The sequence below is a fragment of the Ricinus communis genome, chromosome 6 (genome assembly GCF_019578655.1).
Source record: "Ricinus communis isolate WT05 ecotype wild-type chromosome 6, ASM1957865v1, whole genome shotgun sequence".
NCBI lineage: Eukaryota > Viridiplantae > Streptophyta > Magnoliopsida > Malpighiales > Euphorbiaceae > Ricinus > Ricinus communis.
The window spans coordinates 11,528,601-11,550,695 of NC_063261.1; the positions used below are offsets into that span (position 1 = coordinate 11,528,601).

The following is a 22,095-nucleotide window of genomic DNA, read 5'->3' on the forward strand; positions in this document are numbered from 1 at the left end:
CACAGTCGTGCGATCCACCACAGGCCGTGGTGGCTACGGGCGGCCGAAATGGCACAATTAGGGATAGCCTCTTGATAATTCAAAGACGGCCGGAGTCCAGGCCGTGCTCAACCCTCGGGGTGCTTGTTCTCGCCCAATTTGATGGATTTTGCTCCGTAATCTCACGATTTCCCTCGACATCGATGGTGTCCTTCGAAAATGACCTGAAACGAAAAGGGAAATAAAAGACAGGTGATTCTAGCATAAAACGGGATAATCATGCATAAAAATGTGAACAATCGGGCATGAAAACATGTGTAGTATGATGCTTATCAAGGAGCACACTTTTTATTGAGGTTTCTCATGAATCAAGCAGACATAACCTTAAGGTTTATTCTGTTTGATGTTATTTTTTCCTTGCATTTCAAAAATATTACTTGTAGGCCATGGTATTTGAATTATGTGGGACACTTTAGTCTTTTTGTCTGTCTGTCATAAGACAAATGTTAGGTTAATACACCTTTGTGTATCAATTGCTAACATGTTATACTTAATTCTTATGAATAGAATAAATTACCCTTAATTATTTTTTGTATAAAAGGGCTTTAGTTATTTTGTGTTTATTATTAAGGACTTCATGTAGTATTTTGGAAATATAGACGAAAGTGTTAAACACACTTGTACTTTTTTCTAGCAAAAAAGCACCTAATGAATACATCAAAAAAGTAAAGTCTTGAGTAGATGAGATGGTAATAGTCTCTTCTAACTTAACTGACGTTTTGAGTTCGAATTTTTGGTATGTATTTACCTCAAAACTCTTGAGGTAATACTTTATCACCCATAATAATTCTACTCAGAACATTCTAGATTATTAAATAAAAAAAGAAGTTCGACTCTTTCTTCCCTCGTCTGTAATTAAAAGGGTCAAATTATTATTTTCACTTTTGAATTTTAATTTCAATTACATTTTCTTTTCTTTTGGTTAAAAACTGAATGAAATCGTCTTTGACATTTAAGAAAAGATATATTTTGATCTTCATATTAAATTTTATTTTCCACTATTAAAATAAACGTAAAACTTTTGTCTTTTATAATTTAAATAAAGTAATATTTTAGTCTAACATTGTCAATCTTTCTAGGACAAAAAAGCTAGTTTATAATAAAATTTAAGGATAAAAATATTATTCTAAGTAAAAAAGGAATAAAAAATCTATTATTTTGATTGAGATAGTTAAATATGTCGAAAGTAAAAGTCAATAATGATTTCATTTGGCTTTGAAATAAAAAGAATAAAAGTGTAATTAAGATAAAAATAGGAAAAATTATAAATTTAGTACTTTAACTTTTCTATTTTTTCTATTTTGATATCTAAACTATTTATTTTGTTCTATTAATTATTTGAACCTACTAAAAATATTCAATTTCTACCCGATTTTATAGGTTAAAGTGCTTATATAATCTGTTTTTAAGTAATAAATTGATTTAAATCATTCTTTATATAATTTTATCATTTATTCTTTTATTTTCTTACATTAATCTAAGAAAATAAAAATAAAATATATTCTTTCACCTCAAAATAATAAAAAGAGAGAGAATGAGCTATTAAATTTCTTAAAAAAAATACTTAGAAAGTGATGGTGAAGTTTTTAAAAGATAAATAAAAAATTAATTCAACATCTTTATCTTTTAAATATTGAAAAAGATTTAATAGAAATAGAAAGTAAAAAAAGAAAAGAAGCAATAGAATTACAAATAAAGAGAAATAAGAACATTTAGATAATTTTACATGTAAAAATAAATTAATTTTTTACTCTAACCTATAAAATCTATAAGAGACACCATAATATACATAAAGTAAGAGATTCATATACTTAATTGAATAAAAAAAAATTCAAATATTAAAGAAATTAAAAAATTAAATACTAAATTTTTAATTATTCCGCCGGGAAAAAAAGGAATTCCTCTACAAAAAAAAAGGAATTTCTTCAGAATATTTTAGATGATTTGGGCCAATCATATATTTAACCAGCACGCCAAGGACAAGATTACAAATTTTTCAACATATATAAGCAAAGCAACTTCTCACTCGAGCCCACACGCGTTATCTGTCTCTCTTTTTATCTCTTCTAAACGGAGACGGTGAAAAGATACAATAATAGTTAGCGATAAGAAATTAGAGACTAGCTCAATCTCTTCTTTTATTTACTTTTTATTTAATATTTGCGGATCAACAATTGATAACATACGAATCACGGGACCTTTCAGGTATTTCTTGATTGCCAGTTCTGCATTTAGGGATTCGGATTTTGCTTTTGCTTGTGTTGGATTTTGCTTTACTTTCTAGGTGCTTATTTGATTGATGTTTGTTACGTGCAATTTCTGGGTTTGAATTGAGTTTGTTTCGTGGATCTAAGTTGTGTAAAGCAATAAAAAAGGAAAAGGGAGGAATAGAGAATTAGGCTATTGGGTTAGCTGTGAATACGGATTGTTTATATTCATCTGAGAATTGGACTGTGTGGTGCTTAAATTTTTTATTGCAGAAATCTGACAAAAAATAGGTCAATGAGTTGGGGTTGTTCAGTTTTTGCAAGGGGTTATTTGTTGATTTGGATTTCTTTTCTATATGAAGTCAATTGGCATAATTTGAACGATTAATTTGATATGCTCGATGTTCTCTTGTGCTTTTTAGTTAGATGTTAATTTAATTTTCAGATTCTTGTTAATTAAATGGATGTGCTATTTTAGAGGTTTGAATGAGTTTATTCTTGCTGCTTGTGAAATTTGGATCCTTGTGTTTGCAGAAGATTGGTTTTTATGGGCGGTGAAATTGGGCTTGTAGTGGCTTAGTCACAGAGTAGTTTCTTTTTTTTTTTTGATTTGTTAGTTCTGTTTAGTCACAAGGATTAGTCCTAAGATCTATGTCTGAAATAGCTTGAAAGCTTACTTGTCCAACAGTGGTTTCCTGTAGACAGCCTGATCACAATTGGCTCTTTGCAATGGATAAAAAAGCGCCTTCTACTCTTTTTGTTAATGATGGTTCATTCATGGAGAGGTTCAAACAACTCCAGCAAGAGAAGGGGATGGACCCGGAGAAGGATAAACTTGCTGTAGAGAAGGAATCTAAACCCAAAACCATTATTTCAGGGACTCTGGCTCCTAAACCTTCCACTGGTAAAATTAGTTTGCAATTTAAGGCAAACAATGCAAACAAGACCCCACAGCCTCCTTCAGGTGGAAAACTTGCATTCAGCTTGAAACAGAAGTCAAAGATTGTGACTCCTGTAGTTAAGTTGGGAGAAGATGAAGATGATGCAGATGTTGGGAATGTTTCGGGGGATGCATCAGCAAAAAGGCAGAAGTTGAGCCAGTCAGATTCCTCTGAACTATCATCCAAACAAGTGGATGTTGGTAATTACTGTTTAAATAGACATCTTCTTTTTACAATAAAATATATCCAGTTTGTGCATTTAACTTGATCACTTGATAATTTTTCTACCGCTGTTTTTCAAGTGCAACTCCAGTTATAGCTTCACTCGTAAGTTTAGAGTGCTAATGTTCGTCTTACAAATGTTTATCTGCGATTATTTGCCAGTAGTGCTGGTGGTATTAATTAATGGTTCTTTGCACCATTTTCTTTCATCTTCTCAGCTGTGAACCAGATGATTGGATTAAACTAAATGACTAAACCTTGTTATCCCTTTCCCTGAAGCAGCTGGAATGTTGGCTTTTGACTATCTTAGCAGTTCTGATTGTTCTTATGCTTTAGATGTATGACATCTCCTAGCTTTTAATTAGTGCTTGAAGAATTAAAAATTCCTCCCCTTCATTAAGTAACTGCTAGAAAACAATTAGCTGAGTTTGTCTACGCTGATCTTGCACTGGGAAACAGAGAGGACAAAACATTCTTGAATATTTCTTGTCTGATGAATGCAGCTTATATCTTAACTACCAACCAACATTGGTCGAAAGAGATGTTCAATGAAAGATTTGGCATATGTGGCACGCCTGCTACAAGAGTAATTTGAATTCCCTTGTTGCTCTCGGTATTAATCAGTTTTATAAGTGATGTGCAGCACCACTTTCCCCGAGTGATCCTACAGTGAAGAAAGTTGCAGACAAACTAGCAAGTTTTGTTGCCAAAAATGGAAGGCAATTTGAGCATATCACACGCCAAAAAAATCCTGGAGACACACCTTTTAAGTATGTTAATTGAATACATATTGTCTTATGCATTTTTTTTTTCAAAGCTTATTTTACACTTCTTTGGCTTTAGTCTGTATGTAGGAATCTTGCATGGTTTATTTATTTATAATATTCTATTTTGCAGATTCCTATTTGACAAGACTTGCTCAGACTACAAATACTATGAGTTTCGGCTTGCTGAAGAGGAGAGGGCTCTTTCACAGACCGGGGATTCTGAAAACTCCCCTAGTGGTTTGTACTGAATCACTGTTATGATTCATTGTACTTACCATGGTTTTTTTGTTAACATTAATAAATATTTGGCATTTTGTAAAGTATATATGGTTATTGAGGCATAAGTTCTTGAAGATTTTGGTGGGAGTTTATAAGGTTTAATTTTCTGGAGAAAATGGGATTGGCTGTGTGCTTGTGTTGCTCTCTAGAGGATAGAATGTCTTAAACTGTAAAGTTTATTCTGTTTGTTCACTGCATATGTTTTCCTTTTCTTTTCTTTTTTTTTTTTTTTTTCATTTCTTGCTTTAAATTGAGTAATGCAGTCTTAACATGTTTGCCTTTGTTTTTGAATGCTTAACATCTTAAAGTGTGGTAATGCAAGTTTTTTTTTTACAGAAGTCCATAAAATGTTTTCCCTCTGAGTTGATGGTTGAAGAAAACCTTTCGTTAATGTGCTTTCTATACAATTGGGGTCTCTGACATTATCTTTACTTCTTTGATTCTTGATGCTCTCTAGAGGATAGAATGTCTGAAACTTTAAAGTTTATTCTGTGTGTTCACTACATATGTTCTCCTTTAATTTTTTTGTTTCATTTCTTGCTCTAAAGCGAATAATGCAGTCTGAACATGTTTGCGTTTGTTTTGGAAAGCTTAACATCTTAAAGTGGTAATGCAAGTATTCTCACAACAGTGTATAAAAGGTTTTCCCTCTGAGTTGATGGTTGAAGAATACCTTTCGTAGATGCGCTTGCCTATACAATTGGGGTCTTTGACATTATCTTTACTTCTTTGGTTCTTGAAGATGACTTATTGGAAAAATAATTGAGAAATTTGTGTCTATATTTCATGCTGGAGTCTTGGATTGTTTAGCTATAGAAATTTTTCTTTCAGTTCCATCTATCTGTAAGTGAAATTTGATGTTAAACACTTTGTCTGTGTAGGTGCTACAAGTCCTTCAGCTTCAAAATTCTCAAGTGGTTCTCAAAGGTCACATCAGCAGCAACCAAATTACCAAATCCCTGCTTCTGCTCTATATGATGCTACTGATGAGCCTGGGGGTTCATTGACTTCAGCACAAATAGCATCAGTGGGAAGAGCTGGTAACAGCATAAAACCTAATCCTCTGTTTTATGGGTCTAATCAAGAGTTTTATTTTATCAATTTCTTACGGACCAAAAGTTTGTTATTTCTGTGCCTTCCAATGAAAATGTCTCCCGAGGTGGCGTCCAATCAGTTTTCGGGAAGGGCGTCCAATCAGTTTTCGGGGAAGGTTAATCATGCAAATCTAGTTCTGTGGATTTGCAGTACTATTTCTATCTTGGGTCATAATCCTTTTGGCCGCTGTTGCTTGCCACTTTTCAGTCTTATGACAGTTTTGTTTCTCGAGTGCATTATTTTTCTATGTTGGATTTCCCATGAAAAAGTGGGTCCCAAATTTAGATTTGTTTTCAGCTTCTACTCTAGGAAAAGGAACAAATCAACACTTATTTCATGGAGAATAATTCTGGGGATTATATGAACCATCATTCTCTATGCTTCTTTTTGTCAGGCCTGAAACTTGTTTTGACATTGGTGTAATATGCTGGTAGTTTGGTGCATCTATTCATTGTTAAGGTTTTGAGATTGTAGGATTGATTAGTGGTCACATCTTTATCTTTGACACAAGGTTTATTTTGTCTTCTTGTGTGGGTTGGAGTATGACTGACTCACTGATCTTCTGCTGAGTGATGGTAATTGACTCATTATTTGCTTGTTGATTATCGTCACATGTTGGATGCATTAGTTATGGCTAAAGTTAATTATGTAATATGTCCAACTGTTTTTAACTGTTGACTGCTGCATTTACTTCATATATTGCAGGTGATTCTAGTGGAACAGACCCCATAGCAATGATGGAGTTTTACATGAAGAAGGCGGCCCAAGAAGAGAGAAGGAGACAGCCGAAACAGTCCAAGGATGAAATGCCACCACCTCCTTCCCTTCAAGGTTAAATAGCTTCTTGTTTTGTTGTAGGAATCTGGCACCCCTTTGTATTTTCTACAGTGGACTTATTTGTAAATTTGCAGGCCCTGGTGCTTCTTCAAAAAGAGGTCATCACATGGGTGATTATATTCCACAGGAAGAGCTTGAGAAGTTTTTGGCTACCTGTAATGATGCAGCTGCACAAAGAGCAGCTAAAGAGTCTGCAGAAAGGTCGAAGATCCAGGCTGATAATGTCGGACATAAACTGTTGTCTAAAATGGGCTGGAAAGAAGGTACTCTCTCTGTGTGTGTGTGTGCGCATGTCCATGCATGTACTTGCATGCTCACAGTACATGCACACATGTGCACATATCTGCAGATATGCTCACATGTAGACACATGTTTACCCTCACACATCAAAATCTGACTTTTCCATATTGTAAAATGCAAGCTGGACTATATGTGGGATTGCGGTATCCACTTCTGTTGGCAATTTTCTTGCTTCTGTATGTCTGTTGGCTGTTAGGAATGGAGTTTTGCACTCTCTTGCAATTTTATAGATTAATCTGTGCATTCCACTTGCTCAGTCATCCAGTATTGATTTTATTCAGAATTGCTGGACTTTGTGTAGTGTGAATTATTTACAGCATAGAAGGTAATTATCTATGATAGTATGTATGAGCTTAATAAAGGAGAGTTTATGTTAGATTCTGACAAATTCATTTAGACAGATTATAATTACATTCCTGTCATATTTTGGTTAGGTGAATTATAATCTTCATTTATGCGTACCTGCATTCATGATCTGAAATATGTCAGTAATTTGCAGCTGCGTTGTCTATCAGTAATCTGCATAAGATGCTCTGTATATTTATTTATATACAGGACTTGAGTTTGAGGACCATTTCCTTTTGGCTGTATACGAACAATTTATTTTACACCTTGAATTATAGTTTTGCATAAAGGATAGTGCTTCTGAAACCTTTCTGGGACTTGTCAGTGTAATGATTTCCTGCGAGGAATAAATCTATTGATGTGGATGTGGTGGCTTTCAGGTGAGGGTCTGGGGAGCGCAAGAAGTGGTATTGCAGATCCCATCAAGGCTGGTAATGTAAAAACGAACAACTTAGGTGTAGGTGCTCACCAACCTGGGGAAGTGACTCCTGAGGATGATATATATGAGCAGTATAAGAAGCGGATGATGCTTGGTTACCGTTACAGACCAAATCCTCTGGTATTATATCAAAACCTCATTCTTTTCTTTTTATCTATTATTTATCTCAGCTTATGGTATTTGATTATTTCCTGCAAGTTGCTGATAACATTCTACTTAAGATTGCAAAGTTTATTAATGGTCTCTGGTTTTTTCTTTACAGAACAACCCTCGAAAAGCATACTACTGAACTCCATTGAGTCGGGCTATTTGTTTATCAAGATGTCTTTGGAAAATAAATAGGGTTTGAAATGCTTATTACACTGGACAAGGAATATTAAATTGTATCGTATGCTATTTGTGAAATTGGTGCTCAATTTCAATCTTTTTTTCCCCTGTTTTGGAATTCAATTCATTGGAGCATTTATGGCAAGGATGCTTATCTTTTAATTTGCCTCCCAGCAGCAAATATGCCTAGTTGTAGTGCGCACTGTACATGAATCTATTAGAATTTAGATGTTTATTATCTTCGACCATGGAAGAAACTTGTGATAAAAGCGTGCAAATTCTCGTCTTTATAGTTTGTACAGCCAAACTATTCCTTTGGTCCTTTTCAATGAAACTTAAATGCAGCACCTGTATATATATATATATATATATACACATACATACATACATACATACATACATACATATTTCTTTGTATTTATTAATCTGCATCATCGGGTGAATGTGCTACGAATGCAATGGCATATTTTGCCATTCTTCAGTAGCTGTTCGTGTCATTTGCCATCCAGAACAAAGAGAGGAACCCTGTAATTTAAGAAAATGTGATCTACCTAATTGTCCAAAGTGAAGCACCTTATCGTGCAACTATTATTTACATTGTCTAGATTCAGATGAATAAATGGAGAATGTGTAAAGCATAAAACCCTAATAAATATGTAAGATAGCTCTAATTTTTACATTTGAGGTGTGCTGTCGGTCTTGAAAATTGAAGTATTGATCGGAATACCGGGGTTTGAATCCCTCTCCATCCGCGAAGATAAGAGATGGAATGGGTAGCTTATCTTGTCTCTCTTTTATTATCTTCTGCTCCCATTGTATAGATTGGGGAAGGGCCGTGTGGATTATTATCTTTGGGAGCAAAGTCAAAGATCCACGTGAAGATAAATAAAAAGAAGTTTTGTGAAGACATAGGCTTTGGAATTTGGTTGGAGATAAGGTAATGATAAGACGAGCAAACAAGTTTTGATATTTGGATGCTAAATTGGTAGCTTTTGGTGGCTTTTAAAGAAAAAAATGTAACTTTAATATGAAAAAGTAAAAAAAAGGACGCCATTAAGGATACATTCGATAAAGAGAAAAAAATAAGAAGAAAAAAAAACACGTCAGAACAACTTATAAAAGTAGTAAATGCACAGTATAAAGAGGCTCATCTCGGGAAGAAAAGGAATGACAAATCTCTCACAAAAATATCTTTAAAAAAGCACTCTACTACTTTATCTATTTAGAATACTTTTGAGTGTACTCTTAAACAATGTGTTTATTCTTTTCATAACAAGAAGTAATAGATCACCAATTCTGTAAGTATACCTTTAAGTAAATAAAATGCGCTAAACTTTCAGATTTTTCCTGTTTATATCTTGTCTAAATTAGCTTATTAAATTAATATGATAATCTTTATTTATTTACTTTTAGTTTTATATCTTCTTTTAATTAAGCATTTAAGTATATGATAATTTTTATTTATTTACTTTTACTTTTATATCTCCTTTTAATTAAATATTTAAATTTATCATTATGTTGCTTATTATAAATATTTATATTAATGTGTATATATTGAATATTGTGATTTGTATTAAATTAGTTGTTAGAATTAATTATAATCCTATTGTTTGGATAAACTTTAATTAAATCATGTTATATTAAATCACTATATTAAAATCATAAAGAAAAACTGAATAATAAGCTAAATTAAATAGAAAGCCTTAAATGGTATATATGATTCTCTCTAATAATTAATATACTTAGTGAGTTAAAAAGTCATTAAACATTAAAAATATTAAGTTATTCGGTTTATAAATGTTTAAAATTGAAAGTGTTTATTAACCAATATCTGCAAAATTCAAATATAAATTTAAAAAATAAATAAATATTTAGTCTAAAAAGTATCACTTTAGTTCTTTTATTTATTGATAAAAGAAACAAGAAAGCCTTTAGTCCACATCATCAATTTCTTTAATAAGTTATCAATAGGTAATTATCATTTCCTTCTCTCATACTCATTATAATTGAACATCAAATTTAAAAATATAATCTCTTAAAGTTTTAAAATTCTTACAATCGAGTTTAAATAACTCAATATAGATTTTTGCATAAATTGAAGGTAAGAAGTTAAAAAATATATAATATTTTTAATTTTATCTTTATTAATATATTAATTAATATATTCATTGTTATTATAATATTTTATTAATTTATTTAAAGTGTAAATATCAATTAAATCTATAAAATATATAATAATGCATGCTATACAAAAAAAGATACTCATAAAATAGTTGAATATTTTTAATAAAGATTATATTCTATATTAACTTATCAAATATTTTTATATAATAATCTACTCACATAACAAGTGATACTAGTCTTTATATAGGCATAATAGTTATATTTCTCAGAGAATAAGGAAAACTCTTGTTTTTTAGCTAAATCTTTATGAATTTGGAAAGTATATCAAATCGAGACGCGGAACCAAATCCTTGTAGAATATTGATTTCTTTGATTCGATATATTAATAGAAACATAAATTTTTAATAATATAAGTATTTTTAAGTAATTTAGCATCTGATTATGTATTTTATAATTATAACAGATTATTAAGATATATATTTTTAAATTTTAATCAAATTAAAAAATAATTTTTAAATTTTAATCAAATTAAAAAATAATTTTTAAATTTTAATCAAATTAAAAAATAATTTTTAAATAAAATTTTAATATATTTATAAATTCTATAATATATTGTTAGATGACACATTATTTATGAAATCATAATTTAGTAATGGTTCATATTAAATATATGTAAAATTATATAGAAATAATAAAAATATAAATATATACTTAAAAATTATGAAAAAAATAAAGCACGTAATATTCATTTAATACAAAAAATATTTCTATCCCTCAACTCAAAGGGTGCTAAACCACGTAGTAATTTTTTGAACTTTACCCTTTTTGTTATTATTACCTACAATGCTAGGCGGCAATTTGAAATTGATAAGTTATTATCTAAAGATGATTTTATATTCTAATAAAATCTTTAATTTTCTATTCAATAAGTAATAGAAAAATCCTAATATCTTTCTACATCAATAGTAATAGAATTAGTTTTCTTTTTGAAAATATCTCCTCTAATGATTAATAATTACAAGAGATTGCTATCAAAATTTATTAATTAATAAAATTATTAATTTATTAGATATTATATATATGTATATATATAGTTGATGACACACATGGTCTAACTACTTCAATAATTTCATATTAATAAAAATATATTACTTTATTGATTTAGTTTAATTTGTGGATGATGTATAAATCTAAAATAGGTAAATACCAAATGGAACGAAAAATAATAGAATATTTGACCCCTAGAATAATAAAATTAACTCACGTATATTCTTTTATCTTAATTCTAAAGTTTATAAGGCAAAATACAAGTCTTTCTTGAATGCTGCCACATCATCTTTAGAGAGTAAGGCAACATACGTATTCTACTTTTAGATTATAGTGCTAGAAGGACCTTTCTCAATATTTATACATGATGATAGACCTAGGGTTCAAGTCAATAAAGCATAAGAAGATAAGTCTTGCTTTAGAAAGGCAAATTGCCATTGCTGAAGAAATCAACAAGCTACTAAAGGCCAATGTCATCCAACCAATTAAGTACCCTGACTGAGTATCCAATATCAATTTGGTTAAAAAGCAAATAGGAAGTGGAGAATGTGCATGGATTTTACAGATTTGAATAAAGCATGCCCAAAGGACAACTATCCACTTCTAAACATTGATCAATTGGTGGATTCAATAAATGGTTATGAAGTCTATAGTTTTGTGGACGATGCATAAGAAAACCATCAAATTAATATATTCAAGTCTAATAAGGATTAAACATCTTGTGTCAGCAATCTCGATACTTTTTGCTACACAATAATGCCATTTGGTATAATAACACCGGAGCAACATACCAAAGACTAGTCAACATGTTGTTTAAAGACCAGATTGGAAAACTATGGAAGTATATATCGATGATATGATTATCAAGTCACTAAGACCTCAAGATCATGCAAGGGATCTAAGAGAGGCATTCAACATCCTAGAGAACTACCAGCTCAAGCTAAACCCAAATAAGGGTGCCTTTAGTGTCAAAGCTGGGAAGTTCTTAGGATTTATGATTTTTCAGAAGGGGATAAAGGAAAATCCCAAGAAGATTATAGCAATAATGGAGATGAGATGACCAAACAGCATCAATGAAGCCCAAAATTTGAATGGCAGAATCATTGCTCTTGGTCAGTTCAGCTCTTGCTTAGCGAACAGATGTCTACCTTTCTTTAAAACTTTTAAGAATGTTAAGAACTTCTAATGGACAAAAGAGTGTCAATAAGCTTTTTAAAGAGCTGAAGTAGTTTCTAAGCTCACCACCCCTACTTAGCATACCATTGGTTGGGGAGAGCTTATATTGTACCTAGCTGCGACAAAGGATACAATCGCATCAGTCCTCATAAGAGAGGACAATGGAGAGCAAAACCTTTCTATTATACAAGTAAGGTATTGAAAGGGGTAGAAACAAATTACCCAACCATAGAAAAGCTAGCTCTCATAATCATTACAACCATCACCAAGCTTAGGCAGTATTTCTAGGCATACGCAGTCATAATTAAAATGAACTAGCCATTGAGAAAGGCATTATAGAGGCCAAGAACATTGGGAAGGCTTGTCCATTAGTCAATCTGAATGGGAGCTTTTAATATTCGGTATGAGCCTAGAAAATAATGAGAGTGTAAGTCTTGGTAGACTTTGTAGTGGAGATGAACATGCTTGAAAGCACTAAGAAAGTTGATGAAGACTTAATTAGGTGGACTTCGCACGTTGATGGGGCATCAAATGTTTAAGGAGCAGGAGCAAGGGCACTCTTTGAAGGACCAACAGTGTCCAGTTCAGATACTCGATAAAAATCAAGTTCAAAACTTCTAATAACATAGCTGAGTATAAAGCATTGCTCATTGGGTTAAAAAATGGCACTGAACTACGAGCTGAGCATCTGCGCATTATCAATGATTCGCAGTTGGTAGTCAACCAAGTGATGAACATCTCTGAAGTAAAAGATCCCAACCTCACTAAGTATGTACATTGAGTAAAGACTATATTGAAGAAAATTGAAGAGAACGGAGGATAATGGAGCATAGTCCATGTCTTAAGGAACGAGAATAAAGAAGTAGACTGCCTAGCTAAGCTAGCTTCGCAAGGTGAGCCGAGCAATAATGTACCGTTCTACATACTTAAAGAGCCCAATATAGCAAGAGAAAAGGCATTGGCCATTAAAGATTATGATCATTGGATGTAGAAAATCATCCAATACCTTAAGGGAGACTCATAGAAGACAAGAATGATGACAACCAAAAGTAAAAACCTTAACTATGTACTCTTTCTAAGAGGGTATATTGTATAAAAGTCTTTATCTCCTTGGTCTAAATGCGTCACAAAGGAAAAAGGAGAGTATATCCTTAGGGAAATCCATGAAAGGACTTGTGGAGCACACAAAGCAACAAACACTATTGCAAGAAAGGCAATCCTCCAAGGGAACTTCTGGTCAATCATGCATAAAGATGCGAACAAGCTTAATACAAGCTTGCATAAAGTGCTAAGAGCACCAAAATGTCACACAGTTGCACTTCAATGCCTGATCATTAGTCCATGGCCTTTCGCAGCTTAGGGCATGGATATACTCGAACCTTTTCCACCTGCAGCAGGCCAAAATAAGTTTCTCCTTGTAGCCAGTGATCACTTTACAAAGTAGATCAAAGCTAAAGCTGTGGTAACCATAATTGAAAAAAGAAAATAAACTTCTTTTAGAGAGAAGTAATGTGCATAGAACAATAAACATCGACAAAGAGGTGTTGGAGTAGGAAAATTGCAACCTAACAGGGAAGGGCCATATAAGGTTGTCAAAATGCTAAAAGGATGGGCATATAGAATTGCTAATATGGCAGGAAAAGAGCTTCCTTACTCATAGAATGTACAAGTGCTTAAAAAGTACTATCAATAGATGATTAGAGAGTCCAACTAGAAGGATTCTAAGTGTAAACATGTATACCCACTTCGTCAAATAAAATATCTTTTCAAGGCACATTATTAGTGCTTTTCTCAAAAGACGACGATCTAGGCGCACCAAGCTCAGCTTAGAGCATTAACACATTCTAAGTGCTGATATAAAAGACATTGATCTAGGCATACCGAGCTCAGCATAAGAGCATTAAGCACATTCTAAATGTGTCAGCATCCATTTTCCAGACTTAGATATTGAGGGAATTACGGAAAACCCGATGATGGAAGTTATTACCTTTCTCGAGTCTCAGGAGGTTAAGAACAGGCGAATCTCAATTAAGGTTGTGAGTAACTAAACCAAAATTATTATTTTAAATCAATTTGCATTCAATTAAAGAAAAAAATAAATTTGAAGGATGAAATTACAGTTTTTGAAAGTACAAGGACTAAATTGCAAGAAATTTTAATTTTTTTCAGCCTTGAGCTAATCGACTCTATGTATCGGCTTTACATAGTCCCGAATGGCTCTTATCTTGGCTTTCGACGTCATTTTATGGATATTTTTGACCTAAAATGCTAAAAGAGTCTTCTAAAAGATATTATCAATAATTATTTGAATTTAATAAAAATTTATTTTGATATTTATCAAACTAAACATCTGATAAATCAAAACATTTCTTATTTTAGTTATTGATATTACATATTTTTCTAAACCCATTACTATAAATAGAATGATATGCTCTAGGTTTGGGGTTAGTTATGACTAGTATCAATAATTATCAGACCATTTTTTAAGTAGTCGATAGGAGAAGAGAAAAGTTAGTAATAAAGAACTCATTTTAGGAAATCCTTTTAGAACGACAATAGTTTTCTAAAAATCATTTTTCATAAACCAAACACCAAAATAAACTCTAAAAAGCTTTGGATTCATATCCAATCTTCGACTCCATCTCCTTATCATCTCTAGAGACTCGAAGATTAGCATAATACGATGACAACCTGAGGATTCCCAAATCTAGCATCAATAGCATCTTTTTCTTTTTTTCTTTAGTTTGTTTAGAAATATGATTAGGATTGATCTTTTATGTTCTATTTGATTTATGTTTTAGATCTAGGGTGTTTTTTTAATAGTCTAACATGTTTCTGCAATGTTTATGCATGCTGGATTTTGAATATGATAACATGATCTATATAGAATTTTAAATTTGATAACATATTTTTTATCTGATTTTGAATCTGATGAATTAAATAATTAGGTTAACATGTTAGATTCATTTTGCCTTTATATGATAATTCATGTGATTATATGATTAGATCTGAATTTAAGGTTGCATGATTAGTTCTAGGGAATGCCAAGTGAAGTTTTTATCTCTTGTTAGTTTATCTTTGTTTTTTTATATTTTTAATATACTCTGGCTTTGTTTTATTCAATTTTTATGCTTTTTATTTTGTTTTTTATATATTAATCATTTTTTATATTCTTTGTGCATGTGAATCGGCTTCTAGGCGAGAGAGGATTGGAAACTGTATGAAATTGACTTGAGCAAGAGCCTAGAGGAAATCGGCTTAGTGCTGAGTCGATCAACTTAGTGATCTCACCAATCGGTGATTCTTAATTTTTCCCCTAATTTCGGACTTTTTGACCCTTTTGGTGATTTTTTGTACTTTATAACCTAGAATAGGTGTTTTCTTTGAGTTTATTAGTTGTAAGATGGTTGTAATAGTTAGATATAATTTTGTGCTTTAGTTTTAGATGTATGGTAACTACCTATTTTTTGCTTTAGTTTTAGATGTATGGTAACTACCTAAGTATCTGAATACTAAATAAAAAAATAGACATATAGACATTAGGCTTTAAAATTGGACATTGACATGAAAATTGTAGTCCATTAGTTAATAAGATGGTAAATTGAACTTAAATTAAAATCCATATAGTACTTATTGGGCCTTTTGCCATATTTTTTTAACTAATTAATGGACACACTTAAAATAAATCACTCAATTTAGGATCTTGGCATGTAAAAAAGGTAGTCTATTTGGGTTAAAAAATTTTGGTAATTAAAAGCATAACTTGTAATTGAATTAGATTAGAGCCTTTGTACATAATTGAATAGTTAATTAGGTTAACAAATTAAATGGGGACTGAGCTTAATAAAAATGGTTTAGACCTAGGTGGACCTCACATGATGTAGTGGTTGCTTATAGAAATATAATTGTTGCATTTATAGGGAATAACCCGTTAAACAATAAAATCAAAAATAAGAATACACGAATAAGGAGTTGGCTTCAGAATCCATCTCTAGATGTGGCGAAGCTTCCTTATGGAATTAAGAAACACCATTTAATTAGTAAAAGTGTCTTAGAGAATTACCCGGGTGGTGACTCTCATCTCCGTGCTAGTCTCTATGACTAGTTAGCGTGTTCCCTATTAGGTTGAAAAGCCTTGTAATGCCATAGTCGCTATAGACACTTGGGTGCACGCCTGAAACCACAAAGTGCTGAACTTAAAGAAGCTATTTAGGTGCATCAAGCTCAAGATAGAGCATTAAGAACATTCTAAGTGTTGATATAAAAGAAGCAACTTAGGCATGCTGAGTTTAAAACATATCATAAAGACACATTCTAATTATCAACCTTCAAGGACGCCGATCTAAATGCTATAAGCTTTAGACAAATAATGCAAGGAAAACGGTTAAGTCTATAAGCTCATCTTGTTCAAGTTTCAGTAGTTAGCTGGTCAAACAAAGAAACCGACTTTTAAATACTTAGCCAATTTTTACAATGAGATTATTATGAAAAAATAAAAATAGAAAAAATCAACCGATCAAAGAAGGTATCCGAGTTTCAACCCTTAGCCAAATATTTATAGTCAGACAGTTAGTTAAAAATAGGTAGAGAAGAATGGAGAAAAAGAGAAGAACTTCATTGATAAAAGAGAAAATTACGAAGTCCTAAAAGCTCAAGGCTCATCTTCAATAATACCCCGAGGTTCATTGAGGTCGTCCTCTATAGTGAGGTCATCTCCTAAAGGAGGAATTACATTAGAAACTTCTAGCTAATTTGCCACTGGAGACCTCGACTTGTTCACCATCTGTAACTCCTTGGAGAGCTTGATTTTCAGCTACTTCCTCATGAGCTTTATTCCCGCTCTCCTCAATGTGTAGGTCATTAAGGAAGCTTATATTGACATCACCCAACTTAGCCTTGATGACTTCCTTGATTGTCTCTTTATAGCTGTTAAGGAGAAAGGACAGCTCGGTATAAAAGCCTTATTTTTTGGCCTCGAGTTTCTCGTTGATTAAGGTTTGATAAGCAATTTTTTTTTAATCAAGTTTGAAGTTAAATTAATTAAATTAAATTACTTATTACATAATTAGAAAATTAAATTAATTAATTAAAAATAAAAATGGGTTAATTAAATTTAAATTATTTAATTCATTTTTTATTTCTGGCGAGGAAGATATTTTTTTTAAGAAAAATTTGATTTGTGCTATACCTTATTGATTTGACTCATTTTATATTATGATTCAACCAGACGAGGATGCTTCCCAAAGGATGAGGGAGATGGAGAGCAATGTTTTGCTCGGGCACCTGTGGTAGACCCGGTGCTGAAATCACGAGTAGAGTCATATTATCTCTAGAAGCACTTTGGTAGCTAAATTAGGAAGAGCAGAGGATGAGCCAACGACTCTTTTGCCTTTGCTAGCTTTGGCTCTCTTCAGCTGCTTCAAATCAATTACTGTACAAAAAGAAAACTTTAGTCAGATCTTTATAATAATCAGTAAAGGAAAAACTTGTGAGACAAGAGGAACTGAGTAGGTATACCTGAAGAGCTGACACCTAACTTAACCCCTTGCTCGCCAACATCTAGCTTGTCCAAGAATTGAGAAATCAAAAGAGAAACAGGAAGAGGAACTAGTTTCGTCTTAACACTCAATAAAACCTTTCTATTCATTCTGTCGTCCCTCAAGGTAAGTTTGATCTTTCTGAGGGGAGGAACGTGTCATCTCATTAGGAGATCAGTGAACTTGGTGGAATGAGCGACCAAGAAAAAATGGTCCACGACAATTATGTACAGAAGACATAAGCTCGTCCAATATCTTATTTCCAGTCCGAGCTTAGAAGTTAAAAAAAGAAGTATAAGGAAGGTATGATCTTATAATTTTTATATAGCTGTCTAAACTCTACAAGTATACGGATAGAATTAGAATGCAGTTGAGCAATGACGACATTCATGAACTGGATTACCAACTTAATGAATAGATCTAGCGGTAAGGGAAGGCCAACCTTAAGGTGATCGTCATAGAGCATATGACCAGGCTCTGGTGTAATATTACCCAGAAAGTCGGCCAAGCACTCTTTTAAGGTATAGATGCTAGGAATTCTATATCCACTTTAGATGTACCCTAGGCGACTTAAGTTCATTTTTGAAGGATAGAGGTGATGGTCATTTTCATCTTCCTTTGAGGAGTAATTAGGACTATCCACTTCCTCATGCTGAGAAGTAGGTTCGTCCTCACTAACTAATTCGATAGAAGGATTTTGAGAAAGGGTCTTAGTGGAATCCAAGGTGAGAATATGGTAATATAGTGAAAGGAGAGCCAAAAAGAAGAAAAGAGAAGAAAATACTTACTAGTGTAAGAAGAAATATGCGTCATAAGAAATTTGGAGGCCCAAAGCACATGATGCACGAAGAACACAGAGAGCAAAAAGAGGATAAAATTCATAGAGATGGCAAAATGTTAAAGAGAAGAAAAATGCAAAAATTTATAGGCTTGATGTTGACAATTATAACCTCAGACTCATCAAAGGAATATTCTCGAATGTATGACCATTTCTGTAATTTTGCCAGGCATAAATGGAGAATTACATCCATTATGTTAGACACGTCGTACAAAACGTTAGATGGCAAACCAAACATTTCAGTTGCCAGGCGTTTGAAATATAGAACATTAGCCGAGCATACCTCTTACTCGTGACCCGATTAAGCTTTAAGAACTTCCCTGGATGAAGCTCTTTGAGGATGTTAAGCTAGTAAAAAAGGCATACCCGAGCTTTAGCAAACGCTAAATACCGAGTATGAATATTCTTATACAAGAGAGGGACTAATAATAATTGAGTATCATGAATAAGGATAGCTGAGAAACATGGGATTGATTGAGTCCAATACAATTAGAAAGCTTGAAGATCAAGTTATAGTCGAACTCTAATTGAGTAGTCCAATCCAACCTAGAATACTGTTGTACAACAAAAAAAGACTAATTTTAGTAAGATTAGAAAATTTCATATCTACATAGTCTTAGAAGAACTCCAGACTTTATATAAAAGACTAAAGCATAGCTTAATAAGCACATACAATTTTCTATAATTAAGATATTCATTACAACCTTAATTTTTTTATTGATTGATGCTTTCACTTTCATAGATATTAAGCTCGAGTCAATCAAAACAATAATTGTTGATAACTAATTTCTTTAACCAGTTATCAATATATATTAGGTAGGCAGAGATGAGAGGATTTCTGGCCGAGATGCCACCCATTTATAATATAAAATTTCCAAAGCCTTTAAGATTCCTGGCCCTGATGCCACACTTTAAGACACAGATTTGTCTTTTTTTTTTCTTTAGTTAATTTTTTATATATATTATTTTATACCAATTGATTGTAACACAATCGATAAGCTGTCTCCTATGATTGCGAGTTTCAACTTTAATCGAAGCCAATTAATAAAAAATATGCTTTTTTTTTTCTTTAACAAGAATAAAATATGGAACAATAAATATAGAAAAGTGGGTGAAGCTTGATTCTTTTTATATTTTTTTTTGTTTGGCATTATTAAATGTTTCAATACGAATTTCTTTAAAATTTCATAGCGAATGCAATTGAAGGTCAGCTACGAGAATTTCCTTGACTATGTTTGAATTTCTTGCTCTTTCAAAAATGATTAAATAGTCTTTGACTTGTTTGAAAATGTATGCACCATCTATAATAAAAGAAAATTTTAAAAAATTTATTTATTTAACATCTAATTTAAATGGCAAGAGCGATTGTTTTTTATTAATGGAGGTTTTAAATTCAAGCGTCCACCCGCATATGCATTTACTCTATTATAGTATATGTTTGGACTAATTAAATGCAAATAATAAATAAAAATTAAATTTAACAAATCCATTTTAAAGTTTTATACTAATATTACATCGTATAATTTTTAAGAATTTTATTTTTACAACTTTTTTAAAATGTTTTGTTTTTATGATTTTTTAAAATTTTTTATTTATACAATCTTTTATCTTTTTAACCTCGTTAGAGAAAAATATTATATATATATATATATATATATATATATATATATATATATATATATATAATACTGAAAAGATATTATTTAACTTGCTTCATATCAAACCAGCTAAGTGAGGTTGATTTATCATTTTTGTTTTATGTCTTTATATTTAGTATCTATAAATTGAAAGATACTGCAGTTTTTTACAGTGAATAGTATGTTTTGGTGACAACGAAAATGTAGGTTAAGAAAATACCATAATATATAAAATATATACTAAAATACGGTTTAAAATATATTAAGATAAAATTAAAATAAAATAAAAGAAATTTAAGGGTGCTAATAAGCATAGCAATTTTGTGTTTATAGCAGTTATTTGAATTTTTTTAATAATAAATAAGATGGATATGGACGAAAGATAAAATGACGCTATTATAACTTTATTAAGAAAAAATGATATTAAAAGAAATTGAATTTTAAATCGTAAAAATAAAAAAAATGTTTGATCGTAAAAGTAAAGTTTTGCAATATGAATGTTTTAGTATTATTAAAAATAAATTATTTAGATATAAATATAAATTTATATAAAACTATGAAATTAAACTTTTTAAATATGTAAAAATGTATTAAATCCTTAATCGAAATAAGTAAATGATTATGAGTTATTATACAAATTGAAGTTCCATTATTAGAATTATAAATTTTGTATACAATTTTAGAAACATTTTTTTTAAAACTTTATTACTTACTTGCACTTTAATTATATTTGAAGATGAAAGTAAAATATATGAATAAGAAATAGTCATTAATAAATTGATTATAGTAATAAAATAATATGGTGCCCGTTCTTTAGGCGGAAGTCATTTTATATGAATAAAATATGACTAAATATATAAATGGGTTCTTGAACTTGTCTCGTTTTTCCAAATGGTCTCACGATATCAGTTTTAATTCGATTGGACTTCTCAATTTTACGGATTATTAGTTTTAAACTCTTATAGTTAACTTCGATTCAATTGGACTTCTCAATTTTACTAGCTTTTATTTTTAAATCCTTCAATCACAAATATTAAGGTTGTATGTTTTACGCTATTTAAAAATACATAAGTTCGAATAAAATAATAATATATTTAAAATATAAAATAAGTAAATAAAATTAAAAAGTAAAATAATGAGTTTTAGTTCTTAAACAAAACTTATCGTTTTCTAATATCTGTTAAATATTTCATTGTTATGGTTACTCGCATAGTCATAGCCTGTGAGAATAAAAAGAAGAACTTAATGACAAAAAAGTTGAAGGATTATAACGATTTATTTAGTCATTTGAAAATATATATTTTATTTTATTTAATAAATTAATAAAATAATTTAAATGTACAATAAACAATATATTAAAATTAATGAAATATATTTTTCATAAGAAGTTAATCCAAAGTGCTTAACTTCTATTTGTGAATGATTTAAATAAAACAACTCGTGAAGTTCATATGTGGAATTGAATTAAAGTTGAGTTTAGGAGACCAATTACGAAAATAAGACAACTTCAATAATTTAATTATGTATATTGCCTATTATAAGTAACGTCGTTAGTGAGAATATTAATTTTTTATTACTATCATTGGTGGAGAGGTTAAAAATAACAAGCCATAAAGTTGAGAAGTTCAATTGAATCAAAATTGAGTTCAGAAGCCAATTGCAAAAATAAATAAATTCAAGAATCCATTTATGTATTTAGCCATATAATATATATGTGAATTAAATATTAATATGGATGTAGTGATTTATTAATCATAAGATTTAGATACATATATAAATCTTTACATTAAAATATAAAATTAGAATTTTTATTTATAAAATCGAATAAAAAATATATAAAAATTAAATTAAAAAATATTTTAAAGATCTTAGTATAATTCTTATGAAAGAGAGTAAGGAAAAGACTTCGAAGTAATTAAATAAATAAGAGAAAAATTA

The 22,095-nt window shown here is 30.9% G+C and overlaps 1 protein-coding gene and 1 long non-coding RNA gene across 4 annotated transcripts; one reads left to right on the forward strand and one right to left on the reverse strand.

Moving 5' to 3' along the window:
* The first annotated feature begins 2,057 nt into the window (after positions 1–2,057).
* Positions 2,058–7,960, forward strand: LOC8261123 (SURP and G-patch domain-containing protein 1-like protein). 3 transcript variants are annotated; one of them, XM_002513143.4, is made up of 9 exons: positions 2,058–2,244; positions 2,935–3,387; positions 4,053–4,179; positions 4,307–4,413; positions 5,337–5,495; positions 6,256–6,381; positions 6,462–6,650; positions 7,413–7,591; positions 7,734–7,960. In XM_002513143.4, the coding sequence occupies exons 2-9, from the start codon at positions 2,976–2,978 to the stop codon at positions 7,758–7,760; spliced, it is 1,326 nt and encodes a 441-aa protein (XP_002513189.1). In that variant the 5' UTR covers positions 2,058–2,244; positions 2,935–2,975; the 3' UTR covers positions 7,761–7,960. The 3 variants fall into 3 exon arrangements, with proteins under 3 accessions (XP_002513189.1, XP_015571021.1, XP_015571022.1); XM_015715535.3 differs by having other exon boundaries at positions 2,063–2,244; positions 2,781–3,387; XM_015715536.3 differs by having other exon boundaries at positions 2,063–2,244; positions 2,948–3,387.
* An 8,749-nt stretch (positions 7,961–16,709) lies between these two features.
* LOC107260810 lies at positions 16,710–18,557 on the reverse strand. The gene is made up of 3 exons (XR_001534812.3): positions 17,663–18,557; positions 17,334–17,576; positions 16,710–17,071 (listed from the first exon to the last, which is right to left on the reverse strand). It is a non-coding gene; the product is annotated as an uncharacterized LOC107260810 (long non-coding RNA).
* Positions 18,558–22,095: the final 3,538 nt, after the last annotated feature.